Genomic DNA, 21,186 nt, shown 5'->3' with positions numbered 1-21,186 from the left:
AAAAAAAAAAAAAAACTTTAATACTAATTTTGGCCCTTACGAGTTTTTGCCCAGTTTTTCAACATCTGATCGTAGCTCTTAACCTGAGGTCACTTTAAAGGCACTTAACTTGAATTGTACTCTTTATCAGCGAATTGACAAATTAGAAACATATCTGTCAGAAGCAATAAAAATCAGATCATTCAAATCTTTTGAAAGTGTAGTATGTGTATTTTAGTTTGTGCGATATTATGGGTTGTAGAGGATATCGTTGGCAGCCATAGAGAGTGTTTGGGTGACTGAGTCACCTCAGCTGTTCATCTGGATGTGCAAGATGGCACACACTCACTACATTAGTGAATGTGAAGTGTGTTTGTGTGCCCAGGCATTTACAGTCAATAGGTGAACAAGTTTCCTAAATGATCTCTACAATGATACCAACAATAGATTTGGTAATGGATAGCTTGATGCCTCGAGCTACATTTCCCTGTCTTATTTCCAGAGAGGATACACACACTCACACTCTGTTTGAATGAAATATACAGAAATGGCTTTGGGAAGGGTGTGTGTGCGTTTGTTGTTTATAATGGGAATTGTAATTGTACTTTGCTTGCTTTTAAGGTTTTTGATGTTTATATGAAGATGTGTGTTTATGAATGTAAGAGACACAGATTTCCATGACTGCAGAGGGGTGTGTGTACTGTATATTCCTCGGGTATTGTTCGAGTTCATTTTTGGAACAGATGAAACGCAGAAGAGAGGAAAAGACTTGAGCTGAGTGATCTATTGATGCCTATCTTTACCACAGAACTCTGCTGGGTCACACCGGGGTTTCTGTGGGGCCTGTCAAGCATGACCTTTAAAGGAATCATTCAGACTTTAGCCCTTTTCACACAGAGATCCTGGAAAAGAAGATGTATCAGACATCCCGCCTTTAACTATATTTGTTTTCACAGCCAAATTATTTACAATTTATTATAGATGTGTGTCATCACTACACGACTTTTACGGCATTGTTTCTGCCTTTTGTTCACACAGGGCGCTTTCCGGGACTGATCCCGTTAATGTTAATAGGTAATTTTATGGCAATTTTCTGGGATCAGTGATCTGTGTGAATTGGGGTTTAGAGTCTCTTGTTGTTCCAAACACGTTTAACTTTCCTATGTGAAGAATAGAAGTTTAGATGAAGAAGGACAGCGGCTGTCAAAACTTACCAAAAGCACCACAAGATCTGGTTTAAAGTCATGTATTTTCAGGTTAGGCAAATGTGTAATGTGCGCTTTCTATTCGCATCAATTGATAGCATAAATTTCCAATAATATTGGTTTGTTGTGGTACGTGGTTAGTGCAAGTGCAAGGAAGTAAATAAGATTTAAAGGGATAGTTCTGTCAAAAAAGCTTTCATTGTATGTAAAAGAACACGGTAAGACATCTTTCTGGTTGTCTCTTGTGTTCAGCAGAAGAAAGAAACATACAACATGAGAGTGAGTAATGCACATGATTTATGTACCGAATTCAGTCTTGTGTTATCGTCTTAAAGTGTCAGTGCTGGAATGACAGGGTCACGGAATGTGTGTGTCTGTCTCCATTCATTTCCCTTCATTCAGAGCGTCCTTGACTCTGCTGGGATCTCACACACGCATACACACGTCATATGGCTTTATGTCTTTATTACATTAATATTATTCTTATATCAGCCCTGCTAAGAGTGAAATGTGATTTTAATAACATACTTAATATAGCTCTGTATTATAAACGTATATATACAGTATATGGGTACCACAGGCATAGGTTAGCAAATTCTGTGTCTAGAAATTAACTTACATAGTTCCAACATTGATAAAAAAGCATCAGGAAGACATGATCGATCTGAAATTGATCATAGTTTTAAATTACGGGTCAGGGTTGACAGGTCACAGATTATAATGTCGAATTGTAATAATCTCAGTTGAGCAAACAGCCAAAAAAAATCAGATTTTGGGACCAGATGTTTAAGGCGGCACAGAATCTATGCAATTCTATCAACTGCTTTTCACAAAATTTCCATTCTCTTGTATATCTGTAATTTAACATTTTGGCTAAAATGTTTGCATGACCATATTATCTCTTGAAACATGTAAATTTAAAACAATTACAAAAAAAATGAAGCCTATTTTTAGGACAATTAAGATTTTTGGCATTGTGAAACTTTTATGTGTGCAGATTTTGAAATATTGTAGTATTTGCATAGTATGGTTTTATTGTATTATAATATTTATAGTACACAATAAAATGAGAATGAATGAGAATATGAATTACAAAAATAGTTGTAAAAAAAGTGAAAAATGTGCTTTATTGTCATGAATGCCACAATGCAAAAACCCTAAAGTCTTCACTTTCATGAGGAAAAATCTTTTTTTGAAGAATTGTTTGTTTGTTTTGTATTGTAGGTTAACGGTTTTTATCCCATTTAAAGGACGTTTACACAACAACATTTTTTAAAACTAAAAACAGAACAGTCTTTGTGTTTTGGCCATTCATTTACACAACGTTTTCGTCTCGGTCTAAACTAGGAAAATTTCATTTGTGGAAATGGTGATGTCATGCACATAAATATTATGTGTTTGTAGTTCACTGCTTTGTAGAAGAATACATACATGCTTATATTTTTAATAATGTATTGTAATATTTGATGTATAATAAAAAAGCGTATGTGTGCAGTTTGGTAGTGTTTCTTTACAAAGTGACATTGCCAACTACTAGCCTGGCATCCATAATACAGCGTTTTTATTCTTTTGCATCCAGTGAACTGGGATCAGTTTGACAACGTTTTCTGTATGCAAAAGTTTTAAAAAAGGTTCTGTTTTTAGTGCTTTGTTGTTGTGTAAAGGCACCTTAAATCTGTTTCAGAGATTTCCCCCGAATGTTATTGTGGAAACTTTGTAGATTCTGTGTGGGACTTGAAAGGATTTTATACAATTCAGTAAGAAATCTGTGACATTCCATGCCACGTGTAGACACCTCTTGAAATCGGTTTTGCTTTTACATTTTGTAGAACTATAATAGATACATGTGCATACATATGTGCTTTTCCTTTTTATGAATATAAACTGTCAAGATCCAGCTTGATCTCTGTCATCCCACTTCAAGAGTTTCAGAAGTATTCCATTCGGTCCAAAAACATTATCCGTCACATTTCCCAGTTACCATCACTGCTCTTGTCCTAAACTGTGAAGTTCCAGGAGGTTCACATAAAAATGAAGAATCCTCGTGATTTTATATTGCCCGTATGTCTCCATATGTCTCAAGCGCATGTCAGCAAGGCGACTCTACATAGTCATTGTCTAGTCGTGGCCTGAAGGGTGTGGTCAAGGATCGGCTGATGACAATGATGGGCGGTGACAGACAGTCGTCACGGCGATGCAGAATATTCCAGATTAGCATGGCAGCCGCTAGCGTGGCGAACAAGCATGCAGCGATATTTATATAGCAGGAGTATGAGAGGTGAGTGTAGGGACCGATCCTGTAGAACGTCACAAGACCTATTACCAGCACGAAACCTGCACAGATAGAGAGACAGAGAGAGAGAGAGAAATTTATTTAATGTCAAACAGGTCAATTCTGACACATTTAAAGGGATAGTTTACCCCAAAATAAAAATTCTGTTGTTGTCAAAACCTGTATGTGACTCTTGTGTAGAACACAAAAGAAGATATTTTGGGAAATGTCTCCGTGGTTTTGTGTTCGTACAATGGAAGTCAATGGGGTTCAGTGTTGTTTGGTTATCAACGTTCTTCAAAATATGTTCTTTTGTGTTCTGCAGAAGAAAGAAACTCATACGGGTTTGCAATGACATGGGGATGAGTAAATTATTTATTTTTTTATTTCTCAACTTGACATGACGGGACTATCCGTAAAAACTGTTCTCGGGAAAATGACAGGAATCTTACAGTTTATCCATGTGGAAAAGAAGTCCAGCTGTCCAAACTTAACATCTCCAATAACGTTTTTATGTAGAATAATAACATAATTGCATTTTATAAAAAGCTGAGCCTCACATTTCGGTTTTAACCTCTGTTTTAAGTGCATTACTGTAAATGTAAGTGCATTAAGTTTTTTACTTCTTTTTTATTTCTGACAGACTGAAAGAAGGACATGTTGAAATGATTTTCTTTGCTAACAGACACCAGATTCTGATGCTGAACTTGAACCCAAAGCATTCCTTTTATTAACAAAGTGAAATGGCCCGATCCCTCTTTCTTTTGGACAGATTTGGGTTGGTTTTGGCCGATGTGAGTTGTGCGTCTCTCTCTTCCTGTAAGAGCACATGTTATTAATAGCTGCCCCGGTAGATTCCCAGAAATCCAGAACTCAGAGGATGTGAGATGAATCAGTGCTGGAGACTTACAGAACTCCGATCATATCATCATATGCACACACATATCACACACATATCATTGTGTGTGCGGGGGGTTTTATTCTGTTTTTGGCTCGGTGTCATCCCTCTTCCTTCCTTTTCTCCTCTATCCTTCCATTCTTTCTTCCTTCCTTCCCTCCATTTCATTCAGTTTAATCTCGGCATTCTTACACAGTCGTAAAATTGAACTGGAACATGGTGTACAATAACAGTCTATACTAGTTTTATTTTGGGAACAGATGCTTTGCTCTGTGTGAGTTTTTTCTTTTAGACTTTACATATTGCTCTCTCTGTCTCTCTCTCTCTCTCTCTCTCTCTCTCTCTCTCTCTCTCTCTCTCTCTCTCTCTGTCTCTCTCTGTTTATTTATCTGGATTGTATTTCTGTAACATAATGTAGTGGGTTCTCTACATGTCCTGACACAAGATGACATTAGAGCAGTGGTTCTCAACAGGGGGAGCCCTGGCCCACAAGGGGGCCTCAGGATGACTATTAATTTAGTATTAAGTATTGAAATCCTTTTTTTGAAGACTAATATATTTCTTATTATTTGTCAATTTTTTAATTGGGTAGTTTTTGTGAGCGTGGCCTTTGAATATTGTTGAATACAGTGGGGGGCGTTGACTTTTTGGAGTCAAAAAGGTTGAGAACCCCTGCGTTAAAGGGATAATTCACAGAGAAATATAAATTCTTTCATTAGCAGGTCGCAAAGAATCAGAAAGAAGTGCATGGAAAGAAAAAAATATTTTGAAGTCTGTTTCTGTCAGCCCGTGTTGTTTTTGTATGCTGTACACATCAGATGGTCAGTATAGAAGCTCTCTTGTGAATATGCAAATGTGTTTTCAGTCCAATATTTGGTTATTAATGAATACGGTTTTCCTCAGTCGTGCGATTAGGCTGCATGATATTGAAGAAAGAAATGATAAATAATGCAATAAACAATATGTAATGTGTTAATGCTTTACATTTGTAAAGTCAATTTTGATCATGCCATCTTTCACGCGCCAGTCCTAAAAGTTTGGCTATACTTATTTAAGTATACTAAGCTATACCAAACTATGCATTTCAATATATTGTGCAGCCCTACCGTGCATCTTATTTTTATGTGCACGTTATAATGTGATGATAACGTTAAGATGTTATCAGTTTCAGTTTATTGTTTGTATAGCACACATAAACACAACAAAAGTTGACCACAGTGCTTTACACAATCTAAAACAACACTCCAAGAAAATAAAGAAGGGAAAAAAAGAACAGATAAAACAAATAACTAAATGTTAAAGGCACGGGACAACAGATAGACCTTTAGCTTCGATTTAAATAATGAGACGGAGGACAGCAATCTCAAATAAGACGGCAGCGAATTCCAGAGCCTGGGACCAATCACAGCGAATGCCCGGTCGCCTCTATTTAGGCGAGTCCGTGGCTGAGCCAGTGTATGGTTATCAGAAGACCTCAGACACCTGCCCGAGGTGTTCCAATTCACTAGTTCAACCAGGTAAGAGGGAGCAAGACCATTCAAAGAATTAAAAACAAACAACAATATCTAAAAATCAACTCTCCATTAAGAGCCATTAATATAAGGGTAATATGTTGAAATTTATGGCCTCCTTTTAGAAATCTGGCTGCTGCATTTTGCACCATTTGAAGCCTAGTAAAAGATGACTGAGAGATACCGGCATATAAGGAGTTACAGTAGTCCAGCCGAGATAAAACAAAAGCGTGTGTGACTCTCTCCAGGTCTTTGGGGGACAGAAAAGATTAAACTCTCGCTAGCATTATCAGATGAAAAAAACTGGATTTAACTACTGTATTGATCAAACTTCAATGCCGAATCCAGAGTAACTCCTAGGCTTTTCACAGTAGGTTTAATAGACGAATAAAGGTCACCAAGGTTGCTAATACTTTTTGCTTTCCCCACAACGGGTCCAAACACAATGGCTTCAGTTTTACTACCATTGAGGTGGAGGAAATTTGAGGCCATCCATTTTAATTTAAATCATTTAGACAGGCATGTAAGTTATCCAAGCCCTTCTTGTCCGTGTGCTTAAACGGCAAATAAATTTGGGTGTCATCGGCATATAAATGAAAAGACACTCCATGCCTTCTAAAAATCGAACCCAGGGGTAACATATATAACGAGAACAACGTAGGAGACAAAAACGGAACCTTGAGGCACCCCACAGGAAAGGGAAGCTGTTGAAGAAACAGAGCTTCCAATGCCAACTGAAAAGGACCTGTCAGTCAAAAAAGATTTAAACCAGCTGAGGGCATTTCCACATATACCCACATAATGCTCAAGACGTGACAGTAGAATGGCATGATCAACTGTGTCAAACGCTGCACTCAGGTCCAGGAGCATTAGAATAACAAGAGTCGCCAGAGTCTGTAGCAAGTAAGATGTCGTTTACAACTCTAAGTAGTGCAGATTCCGTACTGTGTTTAGATCGAAAATCCGATTGAAAAATATCAAGAATCATATTAGAATCAAGAAAATTCTGTAGTTGCAATAGCACTGTTTTCTCAAGAATCTTAGCCATAAAGGGTAAAATAGAAATCAGTCTAAAATTTGCAAGCACAGTGGAATCCAAACTTGGTCTCTTCAAAATAGGTCTCAATATAATGTGCTTACAGGAGGCAGGGACCGCCCCAGAAAGAAGGCTTTTGTTAATGATACACAAAATCCACGCCCCCAGACTGTCAAGCACCTGTTTCAGGAAGTGAGTAGGGACAATATCTAAAGATGAGGAAGAAGACTTCAGATTGGTGACTATATCAGCTAGCTCAGACATAGTAATAGGTTCCCAGGAATTTAAGAATCTGGTGGCCAGCAACAAATCTGCAGGATCCCGAGAAGCAGGTACTATCGCCTGTCTAATCACTGCTATTTTGCCCTAAAAAAAACTTTATAAAAAGTTATAAAGACAATTTAAGAATTTCCCATGAATGATGCACAGAAAGACCAGGAATTTTTGAAGCTGAAATCCTGAGGCTTTCTGGTTCACTTCCCTCAGGAGCAGAGCACTGGGTCTCAGGATGCTCCAGGGGTATGTATGAAGGGTCGGCTTGAGGGAAGCAGTTTGTGTGTGTTTATAATTTATATCGGCAGCGAGACGACATGATTGTTTTCACTCCATCAGACATCTCCGTCTGTCCCCGGAGACTGTGTAAACACATGAGGACAGTTAATCAGCACACTTGTTTGGTCCGCCCATAACACACATACACACCCGGACGAACATGTGTCCCGAGAGCTGATAAAGCGATCGGCGTCACATAGGTCCATTCTTCTGTCCTCAGTCTTCGGTTCTTAAAATATTCCCAATCTAAAATTCTGACAGTCAACCGAAGCCCCCAACCCAACACCCACCCACCCCCCCCTCCCCCCCGTTCCGTGCTGTCACACACCCCTGTCTTTCCTTTGCTGCTCTGGGTTTGCATAACAGGTAGTTACAGACGCTTCCTCGTCCTGAGCAGGGATATCCTGGCGCCTGACTGTCGCTCTCTGGAGCTGTGCGCCTGCCGCTGGTGCTCCGGACCCCGTAGGGCTAAATATAACTATTGTCACTTAAAACACACGCATGCACAAACACTGAGCTCACACAGACTGTTAGCCAGGTTGCTAGGTTGTTCTTGGTGGTTGCTAGGTGCTCACCCCCATGAGATTAAATGGAGAGAAAATGGAAACTTGCTTAAGTCTCATTTGTGTCTCAGATATTTCTCCTGAGAAAAAGAGGATAATAGCTCACAAATGTCTCTGTCATTAGATGATGTCAACAATATCTCAAACTGAGCTCAGATTTGTCAATTTTACAATCAAAAGTCAATATTATTGAAGATCTCAACATGAACTCAAACATTTCTCATCAAATCTGGACATATGCAAGTGCACGCTCAGTAAAACAAGATCACCGTCTGCGTGCTTTTTTTTGTGGTAGACGAACAACAAGTTTTGAGAGACGTGCCAGCGTATGTCTCTGATGGGACATGATTTAATTGGTCAGTGGGATGGCGGCCAGGGCTCTTGTTGTTTCCTGTTAAATTGTGTGTGTAGTCTCACTGTGATCGTTGTGTTGATGTTTATTCTGTTATGGATCCTCAAAGCTCCATCTTTCCTTTCCCCAAATGCTGAACAACAAACCCGAGACAATAGAGGCCGTATCTCCGCTGACAGGTTTGTTAGATATTGAAGAATTAAATGAACAGTTCAGCCAAGAATTAAAATGCAGTAGTTATCTTTTACTCCCCTTATGTTGTTCTAAACTCTAAACTCTTGGGTGTGTTTCTTTTTATGGAACACGAAGGAGACATTTACAGGATGTGTGTTTTGTCTATGAAAGTGAATGGGGGGTGAGTACATGATGAGAGTTATCATTTTTGGATGAACCTTTTTAAAATGGTTTGAATGATGTAGAACACTCGACAGTTTGCACTCACTGGCTAACTGGAACAGGGCAGCGATGGCCTCCTCCCACCACTGAGAGTCCTGGGTAATGTAGCTTATCTCCAGTAACCCAAACAGGAAGATCAGCTGACCCACTGTCAGAGCCACCGTGGCCATCAGGTTTCACGCCCGCATCATGTCAAACTGAACTGAAATCACAAGAACAACAATATAAGTGGTTTGATATCGGTTAGGTTTCTTAAAGGGACAGTTCACCCAAAAATGACAATTCTTTCTTTTATTCACCCTCATGTCAACCTGTATGACCTTCTTTCTTCTACAGAACACAAAAGATGTTTTGAAGAAAATGTGAAGAGAATGAACATAAAACCACTGATACATTTTTCAAAATATCTTCTTTTGTGTTCCACCGATGAAAGAGTCAGATATAGGTGTGTGTGTGTTTGGCAGGTAAAGGATCTGAATCGCTGCAGATGTGCAGTCATAGACACAGCTTTGCCATGTGGGTGTCACTTCCTAAAACCCACTATTCTTCACCGTGTCCATCCGTTTCCTTTTTCTAAATCAGGATAAGATCGACAGACGTGCCAGGCTGCATGTCACAAATCTGCACTCAGTTTTTCTTTCAGAGATAGTAAACATGTTTGTAATATTGAGCAGGTGTCTACGTCTTACCCAGTATAAAATATTATAAGATTTCAGATTCATGAGACCGTTATGCAAAAACCGATTTCTTATGAATTCCGTATGAGATTTGGCAGGTTCAGGAATGTCAGTGATGTCACCACATACACAAACATCAGCAACATATATGTTTGCAATCGATCTGTTGTGTTTGTTGAACTTCTGTGGCACTAAAAGGATCTTTTAATGCTGTCCGTTTGTTTCCAGAAGGTTTGAGAAACATTTAAACATGTTGTCATCTGTTAAGCATTAGGGTGGATCTGCTGTGTTTTAAAGTTACGTGGTAACCACAGATATGCAGGTAGATTGAAAACATTTTTAATTTTTAAAACACAAAATCAACTTGAAATAAAATATGATTTTGGCACAACTTACTGTAGTATGGAAACATGAATATTCATAAACATAAATTGGATTCTAGACTGGCTGAGAATATATCTGAACTAGACTTGTAAGTATGGAAGGACTTAGTCATCTACATCAATTTAAATCTATGGTGCGGTCAAAGTTCTGTTCTGTGTCACTAAACTCACGTTTGACAGTGCTGTGGGACTCCTGGTACCCCGCTGTGTCCGATCCCCAGTTCAGCCACTTGCAGGCCGTCGGCCCGTGAGCGTGCGTATCATCCTGCGGACACATTCTCCAGAGTCCGACGCTCCGTCTGTGTCCATCCTTCAGAACCTGAAGCACCCAGCTGGAGCTGAACGTAGCCACGTTATTGAGAACCAGAGAAAGCAGTGCCACCGCTGCAGCCACCACCACCAACCTGCGCACGGCCATACGCCCCCCTTAACCCGCTGCGGCCGTCTCCCCCTCGCCTGAAACGCACACTCGCACTGTGAGAAGTTAGCTAGAGGACATCACCGCTCATTCTCGTGCTTTGATGGGGTTTCGGGACGACGGGTGTCTTTAGCCCTCCTCCTCTGAATCCGGGGCCACAGCTGCTCGTAAGGCTGGACCGCAGACCTCCAAGGCCATCACATAAACACACACAATATCTTTGAATCGTCGCTCTTCTGAGTTTATCCAAAATGGTTTTCTTTCTTCTGAAGTCCAGCACGTCCGTGCCTCCTTTTTTCTCCTCGTCTCCCTGCTGGGAACGCTGAGGAATGCTGAAAGATCTGGGTGATGTGGTCTCTGCTTCTTCTTTTTTCTTCTCTCTCTCTCTCTCTCCCTCCCTCTCTCGACCACTGGCTCAATTTGAAGTGCTGTCTCGAATTACGGGACTCGTCCTGACTAGTTTCTCTGAGTGTGAACATTTGTACTTATCCATGAAAAGGCCAGAAGAACTGTGATGGGACGGCAGGGAGTACATGAGAAGAAACTCTCTCTTTCTCTCTCTCTCTGACAAACATGTTACTCCACAGCTACAGGATGTGTTTCCTGGAAGGAAAACAGACAGAACAGAGTACAACACCCGTCCTCTCTCTCTTTTACCCTGTGTGTTGGTATTTAATGGAGCGAGAGGTGAACTGTGCGTTGAAAGAGGGACGCGGGTCATGTCTAGAGAGCAGAATATCAGAGATTTGAGGATTTGCAACCACATAACAATCCTCCAGAACCCTCAGCAACCCATAAAATGTAAAACTTGAATTCACACAATGTGCTTGCGTTCTGTGCACTGCTTTTTCTTCAGTTCTGGGCCCCCAAAGATTGAAGGAATTTCCGGTTGTTTAACTCTAATAAACTGCTCACATCTGTATCTAGTAAAGCTGAACGGAGTGAAAAGGGCGAGAGAACGAGGGGGATTTTGGTTAAATTGAGACCAGATGGGAGAGGATAAAATAGGAGGGAGGGCATGAAGGGTCGGGTGAGTGGGAGAGAGAGAATGTGGGAGAAAGTCTTGGATGTCTTTGAATCATTCTACACATAGCTGAAGTGATTCTCTTCTGATGTACCAAAGCTGCAGCTGCACGTTTAAACAGCAACAGTTTGTTTGTTTGATTTGAAGTCAATTGTTTAGGATCTTTCTTTTTTAATTGTCAGTTCATGCTGAAGTTTGATACATTCTGAATGTATTAGTCGACACACCGTCTTTGAACGTTTAGGACAACAGGTCTTATGCAGGGTTTTTCCTGCATAGAGAAATTGGAGGCGGCCGCCTCTGTCAAATGTCGTGCCGCCTCAGGCTCTCGCCAAAATTATGTTGTGAGTCTTCACAAGAAATCCTGTGTGCATTTAACAGACTGTTATTTGTAACTGCAGTTGCGACATTACGCCACAGTGGAGGCGCTGTTTCGTTATCAGCACACTGAGGCGCTAAAAAGAGTTGCAGAACAAGAGCCAGCCTGTGTTTCACGGCTGTTTGTTTTTCATCCAAGTACGTTTAATTTCTTGAAATGTATTAAATTAACATGACGTACATCATTGTAAAGTCTTTAGCTGTGCCGTTGGATCATTGAATCAGCGTATATTGTACACAGCGAGTTCGCCAGTATGAACTCACATTGCGTTCAGAACGACTCGCACACGAATGACTCATTTGAACCGATTCATTTATACTATTGAACTTTTCAGTCACTAGCGAATATATAAGAGTTCCTTGAATCATTTAAAGTGAACCACAGAGAATGTAAGATGTGATTGAGCTTTGCTCATTTAGAAAGACAATTATTATTGTTAATTCAGTTGGCTATTGTGGGCTGAAAAGTTAGTTGAAATGAAAAAAAAGCTTTATTTGATTAAAAAAACATTTCTGTTTGGTTGAATGAAAGTAATGTTTATATAACTTAATAAATGTCATTTTTATCTAATTTTATTAGAACTTTTAATATGTCAAACTCAAAGTCACTTTGGTTAAGCCACTTAAAGGTACGGTAGGCCTACGTGTGTGTGTACAAGATCAGGATGGCACCACCTCAGCCTCATTTTGAGCCAGGAAAACGTCTCGGTTACGGATATAAACTCGGTTCCCTGATGGAGGGAACGAGACGTTGTGTCGAACCGACAGATGGGGTTCGTCCCTGAGAACCAATCGCTTCCGACTTCTTAGAAAAGGCCAATGAAAATTGGCGAATGAAATTTGCATGCCGGACTCCGCACCCGGATATCCGAGTATAAAAGGGAGACGGCATGCCTCATTCATTCACCTTAGTTCTGAGGATCCTGAGACCTCTCACTACTGCTGCAGTGGACAGCACTTGTTGTGGCAAGGAGGACACAACGTCTCGTTCCCTCCATCAGTGAACCGAGGTTACATCCGTAACTGAGACGTTCCCTTTCTGTCGGTCTCTCGACGTCAGCATCCTGAACGGCAGCTTGAGTAGGTGCCTGTTCAGGGTACGCAGATCTAGCGACCCCCGCTCTTTTGGGGACGATGAAGTACGGGCTGTAAAACCCGTTGAACATCTCAGCTAGAGGGACGAGCACGATCGCTTCCTCACCAGAGGGGTGGCGACCTCGGCCCGAAGCACGGGGCATCCTTGCCTCTGTTGAGGTTAAGAGGATGCCCCGAAACTTGGGCGGGCGTCTGGGGGAGTTGGATCGCGTAGCCGAGACGGACCGTATCCCGTAGTCACCGTGACAGTTTGGGAAGCTCTTGTCAGGCTCCCAGGGACCGAGACAGGGAGGCTAGGGGTACGTTCTGCTTCGGCTGGCAGTGCTGATCCCTCCCTGGGGTCTTCCCATGAGGGCCTTAGGCTTCCGCCGCGGCTGCTGACGGGGTGGTGGTCTCCTCTTCGATGTCTCGAAGAGGACCAGGGCTGCTGGGAAGCAGATGGTGCACGGGATCTCGGCGGCCAGAGGGCGGTCGAGTCGCGGCTGGGGAGGACATACTTGATATCCTCTGTCTGCTCCCTAACTGTCGAGCTCGACAGTATCACCAAACAGCCCCCCCTTGCGAGATGGGTGCATCGAGAAAGCGGACTTTCTCGGCGTTACTCACCTGTGCAAGGTTCAGCCAGAGGTGTCTCTCCTGGACCACAAGACATCGCCCGACCCAGGGCCCGCGCGATCACCTTGGTCGCCCGAGAGCGAGGTCGGTGACGCCGCGGAGTTCCTGCATAAGCGCTGGGTCGGTCTTACCCTCGTGGAGCTCTCTCCGCGCATTGGCCTGCAGGAAGGCCATAGCGTGGAGAGAGGGGACAGCTTGGCCCACAGCAGAGTAAGCTCTCGACACCTCAGATGCCGAAAAGCCTACGTGCTTTGGACGGGAGTCTAGGTCAAGCCCCTGGGAGACATCGACGTATCCTCTAGCTGCCCCACCATCGAGGGAAGAAAGGGTGATGGAACTAGTTGACATGCACGCGCCGAAGGGGGCGTTCCAGGTCGTACTAGGTTCCTCATGCACTTCCGGGGGAACACGGCACTGGGGGCGAGTGCGGCTTGGAGCCGCTCTCAAGCCCGATGTACCGTGTATCCAGCCGCGAGTGTTGGGAGAGGCAGTGCGGTGCACCGCAACTGCCGAGTTGGTGGCTGAGTCCCGTGGGAACACAGCCACCCGTGACGCAACGTCTGAATCGTCAACCGCCCGCAGTGCGGGCAGGACGTATCCACAACATCTGCCCCAACGTACTGGAAGCAGACATCGTGTCCGTCCCCCTCCTCGATGAGTGTGTTGCACCCACGAGAACAGCGGGACATGCCACGCTGGAGAAATTTGCTCTTTTAGAGAAAAAACTCGAACACTTCTGGAACTGCCGAGACGCCCAGGGAAAGTCGCTGCAGGAAGGGACAGTCCACTGCACCACGTCGTAGAGCCGGCAGTCTTGTAGTTGCTACTTGAAGCGAAGTCTGTTGATCATGAGCGAAGGCTCCGAAGAAAAAAAGGTGAATGAATGAGGCACGCTGTCTCCCTTTTATACCTGGATATCCGGGGGCGGAGTCCGGCATGCAAATTTCATTCGCCAGTTTTCATTGGCCTTTTCTAAGAAGTCGGAAGCGATTGGTTCTCAGGGACGAACCCCAACTGTCGGTTCGACACAACGCCGAGAGACCGACAGAAAGGGAAACCCTGTTATGCTTAGTATTTTTCAACTTCTTAAGTTAAACTTAAATTGTAAATGCCATTGTGTCGTATAAAAAAATATCAAAACAAAAAGAGTCATTTTTATTATCTGATGGAGTTCTCTGTTGTCTTTCATTTAAGTATCAACGTAGTCTCAGATGTTTCTTCCAAAATTGCTTAAACGGAAACGAATAGTTCATAATAGACATTAGAGACAATAAACAGAAACAATTGTTAAAACACACGAAGAGTATGGAGGTGTAAAGTGAATGTAGAGATAAAATAATCTGGATTTGATTAAATCTGATGAGAAATGTTTGAATTCATTGTTGAGATCTCTTCTGAAACTGTAATGACAGAGACATTTGTGATATTTCTAACTTTTTCTCATGAGAAAATATCTGAGACGCAAATGAGATTTAAGCAAAAGTGTCCATTTTCTTAATCTCATTGATGTCTAGGAAAAATGATGGAGATAGTAATTTGGGGGTGAGCACCTAGCAACCACCTAACATTTTCTTTCTCAGGAGAAATATCTGAGAAGCAGAAGACAAGCTCTTTGCTCTCAATGTAATCTCATGGATGTCTAGGAGAAATAACTGAGATATTAAAGAGATCTCATCTGTCATTTCTCTTTCTTGGGTGTAAAACAATAGATTTTTGTTCCACATTAAGTAGTTTTTGATCGCAGTTAGTAGCTCTGTTTTCATGTTCCACTGGATTTGTTATTTTGTTAGCTAATATTACAAGTTAAAATGTTTTGTGTGTCTTTGATATTGAAGGAATCTTATGTTTATATGTTGGCGTCTCCAGCGAGGCAGTGTGGGAGAACATGGCACGGATGTGCGTGAAGAGTCGTCGGCTGGACGTGGCACGCGTGTGTCTGGGGAACATGGGGAACGCTCGGGCCGCTCGAGCTCTCAGAGACGCGGAGAAAGAGCCAGAGGTGGATGCACAGGTGGCAGTGTTGGCTACACAACTGGGCATGCTGGTGAGACACCAACATACAAACTCTCACAGTGCTTTCTAAAAAAAAAACGTCTTTACTTTTTAGTTTTTAATAAATTCCTCTTATTACACGTTATTTGTCAGTGCACATTACACTAAGGAGCACAAAAATGTAATAAAAAATGTATTCTGTAGTGATTCCATCCAATGTACATGGATAAAATCCAGCCACACATCAGTTCCTATATGTATACATACAATCTGTATTTGTGTTTATTTGTAAATAGCTTTCAATCCGGGACGTCACATAACGGATGTTACATGTGTCCCGAACGATGTTACATTGTGTTTAAAGTACACAAGCGCAAACACGAGTTACCTCAATAAACCTAGCTCACGTGGAGCCGCTGTCTCATTCACTCACTAACAATAAAAGAACTAAACAATCAGATTTATTACAGCATCTCTCTCGTTCTCGCGGCAGGAGGATGCAGAACGCTTGTATAAGTCATGTGGCAGGTTTGATTTGCTGAATAAGTTCTATCAAGCGGCCGGCCAATGGCAGCAGGCGATCGAAACGGCAGAGACGCATGACCGCATTCACCTCCGCACGACTTACTACAGCTACGCAAAACACCTGGAAGCCACCGGAGACAAGAGTCTCTCACTACAGTAGTAAGTGGACATAGAAATCAGGAAAAAAAATTAATCAAAGAAATATGGTTCAAATCAAAATTGTGGTCTGTTTATGCTCTCATTTGTAGTTATGAGAAGTCCGACACACACCGATTCGAAGTTCCAAGGATGGTAATGGATGATAATGTTTCGTTGGAGGTCTACATCAATAAAATGAAAGACAAGTGAGTTCGAATGCATCCACTGATTCATGTTTAAAGCCCCTGCTCTATGATTGGCTGATATTCTCACACTTGTGTTGTCTGGTTTGTGATTGGTCAGAGATTTGTATAAGTGGTGGGGACATTATCTGGAGAGCCAATCAGACATGGAGGCAGCGTTGCATTACTACGACCTCGCTCAGGACTATCTGTCTCAAGTGCGCGTTCACTGTTATCTAGGGAACATTCAAAAGGTAAATTAACATTTTTAGTATTTAATTTCTTTTCATTTCATTTACTAAAGAAATAAATTATGATCATATTTGATGTTTTGCTGTACATTTGACAGGCGAGTGTTATAGCCAATGAGACTGGCAATAGAGCAGCATCCTATCATGTCGCACGGCAGTATGAGGGACAGGACGAAATCAGCCAATCTGTGCACTTTTACACACGAGCGCAGGCCTATAACAATGCCATCCGACTGTGTAAAGAGAATAACTTGGACGAGCAGCTCATGAATCTGGCGTTGCTCAGTAATCCAGAGGATATGATGGACACGGCAATGTACTATGAAGAGAAAGGAACACACATGGACAGAGCCGTTATGCTTTATCATAAGGTATAATACACGCATGTATGTGCACACGCAGTTAAAGGTACGAACATGCTCTTGATGCTCAGAGGTTCTGGATTTGATAAATGCAGTGATAAACTTTACCACCAGGGGGAGCTGACAGCTTATGTTAAGGCTTTTTTTCTCTGTCCAGCCAACAGTTTTGTTGGCTGATTGTCTTGTAGATGGAGAAAAATAAGAGAGAAAGAGGTCAAAATAATTAAATGAAAAAACATAAAATGGTATGTCTTGATTCCCAGGGGAGATGTTTTATTTTTTGAAATGGAGTTTTATTTACATTTTGAATGTAATACATATTTTTGCTTTTGTTCATTTTAGTTACATTTTTATTTAAGTTAAAGTGAAGTGAAAGTGACCTATTAGTCAGATATGGTGACCCATACCCGAAATGTGACCTCTGCTTTTAACCCATCCAGAGAGTAGTGAACACACGCACAGCAAGTGGTGAACACACGTACACCCAGAGCAGTGGGCAGCTATCACTGCAGCGCCCGGGGAGCAAGTAGGTGTAAGGTGCCTTGCTCAAGGGCACCTCAGTCGTTACCCGCCGGCCCTGGGAATCGAACCTGCAACCTTCTGGTCACGAGTCCAACAATCTAACCATTAGGCCATGACTGCCTTAGTTTACTTTATTCCTAAATCACATTTTCAGTTTTCATTTAATTGAAGTTTAAGCCTGAATTTAATTTAATTTAAATGAACAGAAATGTTTGAATAGCTTTAGTTTACTATAATAACCCTGCCATCCACATACATTGAAAGCGCTGTAGGTTGATTTGGATATAAGCATCAGTCAATTGCATGTAAACGTCTCTCTGACATCTGTCTTGTATATTTAGGCTGGTCATGTGTCGAAGGCTTTGGAACTGGCTTTTGCCACAGAGCAGTTTGGAGCTTTACAGCTGATCGCAGAGGATCTGAATGATAGAAGTGATCCTGCTTTACTCACACGCTGCTCTGATTTCTTCATTAAACACGCTCAGTACCAGAAAGCCGTGGAATTACTGGTGACCGCCAAAAAAGTGAAGAAAGACATAACCCACACTGACAAACTCACCCAATTATTTAATATAAACACAAATTAACACTTACACTGCAATGAAGATTTAGTAGTTAGTAAAAATGTTTGTGTTGTGCATTTGTTTTTGTAGTACAATGAGGCGCTCCAGTTGTGTCTGGACCAGAGTTTGACCATCACAGACGATCTGGCTGAAAAGTTGACAGTGCCGCGTGACACCGCCCATCTGTCTGAGTCTGGACGCAAGGAATTGTTGGAGAAGATCGCCGACTGTTGTATGCGACAGGGCAACTACCATCTAGCAACGAAGAAATACACACAGGCTGGAAACAAAATCAAGGTTTGACACATTTAAGGCTAGTTCTAGAATCAGAGACTGGAATAAGATGGAAAAAAAAGAGTATAGACAGAAAGAGGTCTGTGTACTCTGGTGCTTTTTGGGAAATAGCCACTAGGTGGCACTTCCGTAGCACGGCTGCAATTTTGGGGTAAAAATGCCAGCTGGACAATAGCACAGACATACAGTACAGAATAGCGCAATAGAAAATTCTCAAATTAAGTCATCAGTAAATTGTATGACACCTACAGTAAATATTGTATTGTCTTATATATGTTTTATGTTGTCAGCTGTCGAATCCAACCATTAAGCCTACTTATATTATATGTAGTATTTCCATTGTATGCAACTTTACACATTTACTATTACTGTTATTTGTTACTATTGGTCCACTATGTCTGAAATATGTATTGTACGTTTTAATCCCCTGGAACACACTACAAACATGATCTTATAAAACCATGCTAAAAAAAATATTTAATGGATTTAATGGTAATAATGTTAAATCCAATTGGAATAATACCAAAAACACACTAGAAAAGAGAATTTTGTAATACTTTTAATGGAAAAAAGCTAATGGTTCATAATGGTAACCATAAGAATTTCTGTGATGTTTTTTTTAGCAAGGATGCATTACTGCTGAAAAAACAACAGAAACCCAATGGTTTCCATTAAAATAGCCTTACATTATGAATCATTAGCATTTTTCATTAAAATGTGGGTATTTGACGGATTAATATATGCAAATTTGTCCTATGGCGTGACAGCAAAAATTTAGGAAAAAGCAATGAAGAAAAATCTCTCTTAATATTGTTTTATATTATAAACATAAATATTAATAATATAAAAGAATGTAATATTAACAGGGTTTTTTTCTAAATTTTGCTATGTCACACCATTTATTCATCAACTACCCCATTTATTGTTCAACATTGCCAATTTTTCTGATGCATGTCCTTAATTTGTTGGTATTAATAGTGTTTATAATGCTAATTCTTGATAACTCTCATGGTTTCTAGAGAGCAATGGTTTTTGTCATCATATATTGCCATCAATCATGTTGGATTTCAGCTTCAATTTTTTAAAAGCAGCTGATATTGCCATCGCGACAGCAAAAACCTATTGGACTGCCGAGTAGCTTTCATCCCAAAATGGTGTGAGTGTTGCAATGGAACGTTCTATTGAGTTTCGCTTCTTGGTGTCTATACTCTTTGGATGAAATCTCCAGCTTTTCATGTTATCAAAATGTATTGCAACTATGGCGGCGCTAGTTATGCATCTTTGCAGTGTATATCACTAACACCAATTGTCACCCAAAGCTTTTCTTCTTTCTTGTTTGTCTTTGACAGGCGATGCGAGCGCTGTTGAAATCCGGCGACACAGAGAAAATCATATTTTTTGCAGGTGTTTCCAGACAGAAGGAAATATACATCATGGCGGCAAACTACCTGCAGTCTCTGGACTGGAGGAATGATGCTGAGATCATGAAGAACATTATTGGCTTCTACTCCAAAGGACGTGCCCTCGACCTGCTCGCCGGCTTCTATGAGGCCTGTTCTGAGGTACTCTGAGAGTGTGTCTAAATTCACCAATAATTTCACAGATAATAAGAGACCAAACGCAATATAGAATTTCTGTATCTCCAGCGTTCCATATGATCCTAATGGAAATACAGCAATGACTTCAGTGTGGTTTGTGTGAATGCACAGGTTGAAATCGATGATTATCAGAATTACGAGAAGGCATACGGAGCTCTGACCGAAGCGTGTAAGTGTTTGTCAAAAGCAAAGGGTCACAGTGGAGATGAGACTGACGCCAGGATTCTTGTACTGACACACAGACTCGACCTTATCAAGAGATTCATTCAATCACAGAGGTACTTATGAAACATCATTGTGTCTCTTCATCTTTCCCCACCTTTGATCAAATACTGTCGACACCTGTGTTTATGTTTGCGCACGTGTGTAGAATGCATAAGGAGGATCCAGGGGAAGCAGTGCGTGTATGTGAGTCTCTGCTGGAAGAGAAAGATCTGGACCCTGCAGTGCGTGTGGGTGATGTGTATGGCTTCTTAGTGGAACACTACTGCCAACATGGCAACTTCCAACAGGTGTGTTCATGCCGTGAACAAGAAGCATGTCAGACTACACACTGCTTCCTGTGAAATGGGTTGTGAACACCGTTTCATGTTGAACTTCAATTTCCATCATAACTCTTAATATTGTGTTTTTGTTTGTGTATCAGGCGTGGAGTAAACTAGAGGATCTCCGATCAGCACGTCCCAATATAAATCTCAGTTTATATGTGAGTCAAAGCAGCCTGCAAGCGCTACAGAAAGCTGCTGGAATCCGTCTGCCCTACGGAGACACCACAAATAAACACGCTGGTGAAGATGAGGAAGAGGTGGAGGAAGATGAGAACATCAATCACTGAGAAAAAGATAAAACAGCAGTTTCCACTTCTAGCCTATAAAAACTGCCTGATTCTCGGTTTCCTCACCCACTTTTGTAAAGTGTGCCATACTCACAAAGGGACTGCCAGATTTTTGGAAAAGCAGTGTAATGGGACAGTTGTGTGACTGGTGGAGCTACTTTGCCTTAAGTAGAGTAGTTTGTGTGTGAATGCACAAAATGCACTTATTATGTATGTAATGTGTGTGCGGCCTTATGAAGAGTCTACAGGGACCTTGATTTTTGTCAGTTTGTACAATTATTTAATAACCAGACCTGTTCTGCTATATTTGTATCATTTACTTTGTATGCATTTTAATACAATTTTCTACATAATCTCACCTATTCATGACGAATTGTCCACTCAAGAGGAAACCTGGTGTCACAGTTGTCAGATCAGATGTTGTCGATTTTATGTACATACGTTGACGTTTCTCACTCACTCAGGTAACGTTAGCTGGCGAAAATCATTACGCCCACGTAGCTTTACACGTTTTTCTCGTATGTGATGGTTCGACAACCGTCGACGTCTGTGTCCCACCGAACTTTGACT

General features: G+C 41.4%; 2 protein-coding genes across 3 annotated transcripts in view; one reads left to right on the top strand and one right to left on the bottom strand.

Annotated features, from left to right (window-relative positions):
• The window catches only part of ift140 (intraflagellar transport 140 homolog (Chlamydomonas)), a 31,603-nt gene extending 10,469 nt beyond the window's left edge, over nt 1-21,134 (top strand). The window contains exons 19-29 of one of the 2 annotated variants that reach the window (XM_057322248.1): nt 15,221-15,398; nt 15,840-16,030; nt 16,120-16,215; nt 16,313-16,445; nt 16,541-16,813; nt 17,668-17,850; nt 17,980-18,186; nt 19,533-19,745; nt 19,893-20,059; nt 20,152-20,293; nt 20,428-21,132. In XM_057322248.1, the coding sequence (XP_057178231.1) occupies nt 15,221-15,398; nt 15,840-16,030; nt 16,120-16,215; nt 16,313-16,445; nt 16,541-16,813; nt 17,668-17,850; nt 17,980-18,186; nt 19,533-19,745; nt 19,893-20,059; nt 20,152-20,293; nt 20,428-20,616 (1,972 nt within the window). In that variant the 3' untranslated portion in view covers nt 20,617-21,132. Of the gene's footprint in view, nt 1-15,220; nt 15,399-15,839; nt 16,031-16,119; nt 16,216-16,312; nt 16,446-16,540; nt 16,814-17,667; nt 17,851-17,979; nt 18,187-19,532; nt 19,746-19,892; nt 20,060-20,151; nt 20,294-20,427 lie in introns of both variants that reach the window. The other variant, XM_057322249.1, reaches the window with a different exon arrangement.
• Nucleotides 15-11,774, bottom strand: tmem204 (transmembrane protein 204). Its single transcript, XM_057322250.1, is given in 3 exon segments — nt 15-3,518; nt 8,811-8,966; nt 9,996-11,774. Coding segments are annotated over 3 exon segments (648 nt in total). The 5' UTR covers nt 10,243-11,774; the 3' UTR covers nt 15-3,273.
• Nucleotides 21,135-21,186: the final 52 nt, after the last annotated feature.

The sequence above is a fragment of the Triplophysa rosa genome, linkage group LG23 (assembly GCF_024868665.1).
Source record: "Triplophysa rosa linkage group LG23, Trosa_1v2, whole genome shotgun sequence".
NCBI classification, from domain to species: Eukaryota; Metazoa; Chordata; class Actinopteri; order Cypriniformes; family Nemacheilidae; genus Triplophysa; species Triplophysa rosa.
The sequence above is the reverse complement of the archived record's forward strand: the minus strand, read 5'-3'. Positions and strand labels throughout refer to the sequence as shown.